The sequence below is a fragment of the Anthonomus grandis genome, chromosome 10 (assembly GCF_022605725.1).
Source record: "Anthonomus grandis grandis chromosome 10, icAntGran1.3, whole genome shotgun sequence".
Lineage (NCBI taxonomy): Eukaryota > Metazoa > Arthropoda > Insecta > Coleoptera > Curculionidae > Anthonomus > Anthonomus grandis.
The window spans coordinates 6,912,155-6,920,912 of NC_065555.1; the positions used below are offsets into that span (position 1 = coordinate 6,912,155).

General features: G+C 36.4%; 1 protein-coding gene across 1 annotated transcript; it reads left to right on the forward strand.

The window, feature by feature from the left end:
* Window positions 1-33: 33 nt before the first annotated feature.
* LOC126741474 (aminopeptidase N) lies at window positions 34-8,705 on the forward strand. Its single transcript, XM_050447890.1, has 15 exons — window positions 34-198; window positions 2,909-2,992; window positions 3,060-3,322; window positions 3,412-3,630; window positions 3,683-3,844; window positions 3,896-4,008; window positions 4,065-4,260; window positions 6,342-6,492; window positions 6,545-6,753; window positions 6,810-6,993; window positions 7,046-7,247; window positions 7,294-7,571; window positions 7,769-7,968; window positions 8,024-8,338; window positions 8,398-8,705. The coding sequence occupies exons 2-15, from the start codon at window positions 2,936-2,938 to the stop codon at window positions 8,645-8,647; spliced, it is 2,799 nt and encodes a 932-aa protein (XP_050303847.1). The 5' UTR covers window positions 34-198; window positions 2,909-2,935; the 3' UTR covers window positions 8,648-8,705.
* The last annotated feature ends 53 nt before the right edge of the window (window positions 8,706-8,758 follow it).

Below are 8,758 nucleotides of genomic sequence, written 5' to 3' on the forward strand. Positions count from 1 at the left end.
GGGAATTAGCTGTGGTCCTCTACATAAACACAATCAAAGCGGTACATGCGTCTGTTTTTGACTCACTCAATGAACAGTATTAAATTTATATGATATTACTCTAATTCCATTTATATCTTTAAAAGGAGTAGTTTAGTTTGACCTAGTGAAATGAGCATTTAGATAGAAAGTATTTCTTGAATTTTATCATAATTAAAGGTAAGCAGAACATTTAATTTTAGTTCTTAGGATGTTATTGTCTTTGACTGATAGAGCTAATAGTCATTAAGTCCCTGTTGGCCCATCCCCTTTTAAGGCTAAAGGACTTATTCAAGAATAAATAACTTATTAACTGTAATAGAAATAACGCATCACTCTTCAAGATCTCATCAGCTTCTGGTTGATTTTCCATCTCTGATTCTTTGGACACCATTCTTTTCATCTTTTAATATTTTACTGCAAAAAGATATTCGCAGGTCTTCCAGAGGTGATTACACTCGGTTATGTTGGTATTTGTAGGAATTACAGCACTTTAAAAATGTCCAAATGGCCTCAAAATTTGGAATATCTCGGAAACTATAAGAGGTACAACGTTTGCATGGTCTCGTTAAATTCAGAAGGACAAGAGTATGAAGAAACCGAAAATAAATTATGAATAAAATACTCATGGATTTCGCGCAATGGTTTTCCAAAGTTTGAAATTTTTTCAATTAATCTCCAGGATTATCTTCAATGTTTTTCACGTGTGAAATAATTAGTAAAACGCATCGAAATTTTCCTAAAAACGAGTAATCATTTTTTGAAAATAAATTCCTCAATTCGATGAGGAGCATTTTAACATTTAAGCATTCAATGTTTACTTGTTAGGTTTTCCTTATTGTAAAATTTCACTGATCAAGTCTTTCATATATGAAATGAGAAGCAATGTATTCAAAGTACGGGTAAACATTTTTAAGAAAAATACCTTAGTTGATAAACGCTCCTCATTTTAAAATTCGTCTCCTCGAAGTTTTCACGTGTGAAATGACGAGCTTTGCGCCTCATAGTGCTTTTGATTTTGTTTTTAATAAATGCTTCAATTATTAGATGCGCCTTGTTCTAAAGTTCCACTTCTCAAATTTCGTATGTGCGAAATAAGGCTAGTTGCGTAGCTGCTAGCTTCAAGACGAGAGGCTTACTATTAAAATTTATTCAGTTTATAAGTGAAATGAGGAGCTTTCTAAATTTCTAACAAAATTCTTTTCCAACGGAGATGAGGAGCTACAGATCTCAACTCTTTCACCAGTGATATGAGGAGCTTTTTAAATTAATAACTAAATTGAATACAATTACAAGGGATATGAGGAGTATTTACAATTCTCTTATTACGTCAGATGAGGAGCTTAATATTTTATGAGTAATTTTTTTAATGGGTTCACAAGTGAGATGAGGAACATTTAAAGCTTAAAAATCATAACTATATATTCTAAAGGGAGATGAGTTACACTTACGTAACCATCTATTAAAATATATTATATGTTTGGTAGTTTTTGAAAATATTCGGTTCTGAAGTTAATGTTTCACTGAGAGATGATTTTTTGAGGACCACTGCATTAAAACCCCAATATTTCAAAAACTACCACTTGAATTAGCTTGGACCTAAAATAACATTTGTAAAAGTTAGTTTTTTCAATGTTTTGCATTAGGTTTCATTATAATTCGTTAAGCAGTTTTTGAGATATATGGCTTTGAAGTTAACGTTCACTTGAAAGGTGACTTTTGGAGACTACAGCATTAAAACTCTATTATTTCCAAAACTACCACTTGAACGGCTTTAAACCTAAAAAGATCTTTGCACAGAATGGTTGTTACAATATTTAGAATTAGGTTTCATTAGAATCCCTTCGGTAGTTTTTGAGATATGCTATTTTTATTTGTCTTATTTGTTGATTGAACTAATAGATAGTCCTAATAGATTAGGCGTTATCGTCAGTTCAATTTTGCTCCACGTCAGCTGGACCTTGCTGCGTTAAGCTCGAGGCTTTTGGTTGATATCTTTTGATCTACTAAAGCTAGAGACATGAAATAAATGTTATTTGGTTAAGATTAGTCTGCTTATAATGTTATAAAGTACGGATGCACTAAATGTAATATCAATGGAGATATCATATCTTAGCTTGTATGCATACTCCCTTCTTCAAAGAAGCCACGACGCAACAACCGCTTATATCTTCTGTCAAATTTAATTGTCTTTGATTGTCTATGAGAATCTTTTTAAATAGGATTGACGGATTATAGGAGTTATCGCTAGTTGAATTTTGCTTCACGTCAGTTGGACCTTGGAGAGATGTGAAATAAACTTTATTTAGTTAATAATGGTCTATTCTAATAATGTTCCTATAATGTTGTTAATAAATACTGATGCGCCTAACCTACAACCATTGGAGATATCTTAACTTTTATATCAACTGCCTCCTTCAAAGAAGCCACGACTCAACAAACGCTTATATCTTCTGTGGAAGTTGACTTACATTTCTGATTATAATAACCAAAGTTGAAGAGTATGATAATAGTATTGATAGGTTAAAAGTTACCGCCTTAATTTTGCCTTACCTCAGTTGGACCTTGCTGCGTTAAGCTCGAGGTTTTTGGTCGATATCTTTTATTCTACGAAAGCTAGAGATGTGAAATAAACTTGAATAAAAAAAATTGATGAAACCTAATTAAATTTGGATAAATTACATCAATTAAAAAAAACTCCAACTTTGCTATTTTTGACGACTTTGTTGATCCTAAAATGGCCTCAAAATTTTTAATATCTCTGAAACCATAAGAGGCACAATTTTACGAATGGCCTCATTGGATTCAGGAGAATATGAAGAAACTATTTGAATTATAAAATAAAAGCGCAAAAAAGTTTTAATATAATTATAATTCCTCCTCTTTTTAGGTTTGATGGTTCGAAGCTAACACCAACATGTGGACATTTTTAAATTTATTAATTACTCTATTCATTCTTTCGCTTCCAACTCGGGTAAGAAGAATTAATTTGTTTTTTTATCTCACTTTTACCACTGATTGCGATTGTTCTTTATTTTTAGATTCAGTGTGTGGAAAAGAGAAGCATAGATCTAATAGCAGCCCACGGTCTCATCTCGGATACGAAGTTGCCCAGACATGTAACTCCCAACTTCTACGACTTACACCTGCAGGCTTTTCCCACTTTTGGTAACTTCAGTGGGAAAATTACCATCAACACGACTGTTCAGCACCACACGAACGAGATCGTCTTACATAAGCATGAGGCTTTGGTTATCAGGACGTTGACTGTCATCAAACTTACACCTGCGGACTATGAAAGCACGTAAGTCCTCTTTTTCATCTTTAGTTTCCTTTGACAGTCTTCAAAACTTCTTAGAGATAGTCCATATGCTTCATTTCTGTTGATTTTAGGAACGAAACTAAAGAATCTGGCTTCAAAGCAACTATATTGCCTTCAAAGTGGGAACAAGTGAAGAAACAGTCAGTTATGACGATCACGTTAACTGACAAAGTTGATATCGGAGCAATGCTTGATATAACCATCACATTTGAAGGAAAAATGTATAACAATACGTCGGAAGGGCTGTTTAGAAGTTCTTACGTGGACTTGGAGACCAAAACGACCAAATGGTTGCTTTCAACTGTTTGATCCCATCAAGAATATAATTGAAAACTATTTCAGGTTCGTTGCTGCTTTCATGAGACCGAATATGGCGAGAACTTTGTTTCCTTGCTTCGATGAACCCGCTTATAAAGTCCCAATTAAATTAACAATGACCAGACCGAGGCATATGAAGGCAATATCCAATATGCCTCTAGAAGCCACTTCAGGGGATGATCCTAAGTAAAACCTTTAACAATGTAATTTATTAAAAACTTACGTTTTTTGTTATAGAGACTCATGGGTGACTGACGTATTCCTTCCGACCCCTCCAATGGCAACGTTTTCATTTTCTTTGGTTTTATCTGAATTAACTTACATAACTCATAATCTCAGCGACAGCAAAGGTAAGAAAACTGTCCTTTGGCACCAAGATTCAATAGTACTACTTTGAGAATTTTAGAGATCAAAATGAAAATTTGGGCCAGACCAGATTTTATTGAAGCTCTGGTGAACGTCACGAGTAAAGTTTCAAAATCGATGAGGTTCTTGGAAGATTTCTGGCAAACTCCTTATCCGTTACCAGAGATTAATATATTTGCAATACCCAATTTCCAAGCGACTAGACCGGCAGATGGTTGGGGAATCCTATTGTTTAAGTAAGTAATAGTTGAAGGAAAAGGTCTAAGACAGTTGGTCAGTGAGCTAAATAAAGTTGAAGATTAATGAATAGTTAGTTAAAATCTTAGTTGCATTTGCAAGATATCAAGAAACCTATTGGAAATAGTGGACTTGATAGTTTTTTCAATGGTCGCACTTACTGCTTTGGATTCAAGACATTTTTCTTCTTGTATTCATTGAATTATCCAAATATGGAGTTGCAATCACTCAGTGCATGAAAGAACGTATGCCTAATAACACTTCTCTTCAGGACACTTTTTAAAGCAATGATCAGTGTAGTGGCACCTGGAAGTTGGAAATGAGTCCAAGCAGATAAAGCTTTTGAAGGTCAAGGATTCTTGTTAAGTACCTACTGTTCAAGCTTTAGGTTTCATGATAGGACGTAATTTGTTGCTCTGCAACCTTGATCATACCCAAATTGCTGAATGTTTTGGCTAAATGGATAGTTCTTAAAGAGTAAGTCTGGTATTCTTCTCTTCGACGCATAATGCGAACATAAAGTTACAACCACAGCTTGATCAGAACAGAGGAAGAGCTTGTAATATTCATTCATTGTACATTGTACGAATGAAATGATACCTCGAGTTGCAGTTACTATATGGTGATTGCAATTGGCTGATGGAGCCTGTGGAGTCAAGGATTCTACTATTTTCCAGAGTTTCACCCTTACTTCTTTTGGTTCAAGTTTTCCATCCACTGCCCATGAAAAACTTTGAATTCCTATTACTTAAGCTACAGCTTCCATGGTAGGGTAAAAGCCCTGGTTGTTGAAGCCCTGTTAGTTTTGTTGCACCCAGCTTACTGAATAGATGCATCTCAAACAGCAAACTTAGTATATTCTTGTCTTGGTTAAACTATATTGCAATCATTGCTTCATCTGCTTGGTCAGTATGGAGGAAAAGCATGTATACTTCTTCAGTGTTCCTTCTAAAGTAAGCACATATTACCAGTGCAATCCAAGCTGCAAGTCGAGGATTTCACTGATTTCCAGTGTTTCACCGTTACTACTTCACGTTTAAGAAGATTTCAATCCGCTGCTGGTTAAAAACTTTGAATTCCTATTTTTCAAGCTTCAAGTATCGTGGTTAGATGAAGGATTGGATGAAGAATTGAAGCCTTGTGAGCTGGATAACCAGATTACTAAATGTTTCGATGGAATGGATCCTTCTTAAAAGAGAAATTTGGTATCTTTGTCTTGAACTAATAATCCTAACGTTAAATTACAAGCAGTCCTTGATTAGAAAGAAGGAAGAGCTCGTAATCTTTTTCACAAAGTGACCCTGTGGTAGTTGAAGTCCACTGCTATAATAGTGGTTCATCTTTAGTTGTACAGATTCAAGAAACTTTCGATCCATTGCTGATGAAAAACTTTAAATTCCTCCCATCCCGAGCAAACTTGGTATTCTTATCTTGACTTCATTATCTGAACGTAAGTTTACAACCATTGGTTCATCATCTTGATCAGTTTGAAATAAAATCATTTATTCTTCCTCACTGTACTTTATGAAGCAATCACATGTTGCCAGTGTAGTGACACTAGAAAGTTCGAGTCAGTGCAAGCTGATAGAGTCTCTGGAAATCAAGGAGTTCTCTGTTTTCAAGACGTTTTTGATCAATTCAGAGTAAAAGTATGGGTTGTTGAAGCACTCTAAGCTTGTTTACACTTAGCTTGTTGAGCGGATTCATCTCAACTTGATATTCTTGTCTTGGTTACATCATCTGAACAAAAAGTTCACACTCATTCAACTGCTTGATCAGTATGGATCAAAAACTTGTATACTTCTTCACTATTCTTTCTAAAGCAACCACATATTGCCAGTGACAGGTGACAACTGGAAGCTGCAGTCAGTCCAAGCTGATAAAGTCTCAGGAAGTCGAAGATTTTACTGTTTTTCTAATGTTTCACCCTTAATTGGCATTCTTGTCTCGGTTACATCATCTGAAAGGAAAGTTACAACCATTTGGTATATCTGCTTGAAACAACCACATGTGGTGACACCTGAAAGTCCAACAAGATCTTCTTAATGTCCACTCACTCATTTTCTCTTTCTGTTCTTAGGGAGAGCGAGTTAAGCAGCAAAGGTTCATGGCATCTAACACAAGAGCTGGTTTATCAATGGCTCGGGGCACTGACAACCCCATTTTGGTGGAGTGATGCCCATATAAATAACGCTTTGGTGAAATATGTGACTGCTTACACCACCCTTAAAGTAACTTGAGATCTGTAGAGCTTCATGAAGTGAATCACACCTTCATTTTTAGATAGGAGAGAATGAAACGTTTAACAACTGGCCCACCACCATGTTATATTCGATTTATTATGAGTTCAGTAAGAGATATCCTCATGGTAAGAATACTGCTATCAAGCAGGACTCGTCGTCTGCAAAAACAGAATTAGTGTTTCGAATGTTAAATTTTACTCTTGGGGAGAGCACTTTTAAGCATGGGATGCAAAGGTTTATGGCTGACAGGTAATGCAGGTTTTTAGAAAACATGGTATATTTTTTAAAAAAATTATTGATTCAAGGCAATTTAAATCATTTTTTGCCGATGATATATGGCAAGCATTGACTGATCAAGCAAGATTTGATGGAACCTTACCAGAACCAATCACTATAAATGAAATTGCTGGTTCCTGGATTAACAAAGATCGTTTGCCAGTGGTTACTGTTAATAGAAACTATAACAATAACACGGCCATTATTAACCAGGTAGGCAGTCAAAGGGTTCATAGATGGAGGGATAATAATTTGGAATTTTTAGCGCGTTTATCTTCGAGAAAGACCCCACGATGTGCCAGACCAAGAAAAGTTCTTATGGTGGATCCCTTTGGTGGTAATCAGGCAAGACAAAATGAACTTTTTGAACACGACACCCCCAATGTGGATGAGGAAGGACAGAGAGGTGGAAATGAAGAATTTACCTGATAAAGATTATTTTATCATCGTTAATCCGGAAGAAATAGGTAAGGCACCGAAAGACTAACTTTGAAAATAAGAGTTCCTTCTTAGGTCCTTTCCCTGTTAACTACGACACCGAAAACTGGAACAAGCTAGCCAAGTTCTTACAGACAAACGAGAGAACGAAAATTCCAGTTTATACGAGGGCCAAACTTTTACACGACGCCTGGAATCTGGCTTATGCCGGAGATTTGAGTTTCGCCACCGCCTTGAATATGACTCTCTTCTTAAAATATGAAAGGGAATATTTGGCGTGGGATCCAGTTTTTACCTTGATCGATCACATTGGAAGGCACATTGACAGCTCTGCTGTTCATAAGAAGTTTCAGGTAAATTCATTAAAGTTTCATCAGGTTATGAGAAGGGGTTTAGCTTCTATCTCCGATGCTGAAACCAGATTGAGCCTGTACACTAATAAAAGTACTGATTCTGAGATGTGGGAATCAGTGAGTGATCCTACTACGACTGCGCCATTTCTAATATTTAGACAAACTTAAACATTAGTACTCAGTTAGACTTATTTTAGACGTACGTTCGCCTACTTCTCACCCCACTGTATGAAGAATTAGGGAATGAGCCTCAAAAAGGCGAATCAGAAGGACGAGCACACCTAAGAAGCTCATCCAAAGTGTTTTTATGCCAGGCCGGTTACAAGCCGTGCATAGCGGAGGCACAAAAGGCTTTCAAGACGTGGATGGACAGCAAAGATCCAGATGAAGGAAATCCGTAAGTAAAATAAGCCGGGATGCTCCAAATCGACCGATTTCCATTTTTCTTCCAGTGTAGCCAACCAGTACATCTGTCCAGTTTTCAAATGGGGCACGAAAGAAGAATGGGAGTTTGGACTTCAACGTATCATTAAGTTTCCAGCAAGTCGTAAGCCTAGTGAAAGAACTTACTTATTAAAGACCCTCGCTGGGTGCCCCAACGATCCAGAGAAGATTGAACGGCTCCTGAATATCACGGTGCTTGAGCAAAATGGAAATTTCACTGACAATGATATTTACTTGATCTTTAGCATGCTTACTGGAGGTGCCAATGGATATACAACCCTGTTCAACTTCCTTAGGAAAAACTGGGACCTAATCAAGGCAAGGTATGTATGTCTGAGATCTCAATATGAGATGATTTGGAGATCTCACTTCACTATTTCAGATTCGAGGAGAAGCCAATGCTCTGGAATAGCATAATAACATCAGCGACGTCAGTTTTCAAAACCCAAGAAGGTCTGGACATGGTTTCCGAACTGTATTTGGAGCGCCAGACCGAGTTTGGCAACGCGGACTTCGTCATCGAAAAAGCCTTAAAGAATATAAAAGAAGAGACGAAATGGAGCAGCGAGAATCTACCAGTTATCGAGAGATGGCTGGATAACTACCTTAACGAGAATAGTGCTGCTGTATAGTAAAACTAAAAAAATAGTTAATGTAGAAACACAGTGGCAAATAAAGTTAATGAGTTTATTTATCATGTTTTTGTACTAACCTTATCCAATTCCTTCCTAACCTCTGACGCT

Bases quoted from the DNA above. Each gene is read 5' to 3' on its own strand.
- LOC126741474 (XM_050447890.1), top strand. From the start codon at position 2,936: ATGTGGACATTTTTAAATTTATTAATTACTCTATTCATTCTTTCGCTT. The intron at 3,323-3,411 runs GTAAGTCCTCTT...TGTTGATTTTAG, and splicing joins CCTGCGGACTATGAAAGCAC to GAACGAAACTAAAGAATCTG. The intron at 4,261-6,341 runs GTAAGTAATAGT...TTCTGTTCTTAG, and splicing joins TGGGGAATCCTATTGTTTAA to GGAGAGCGAGTTAAGCAGCA.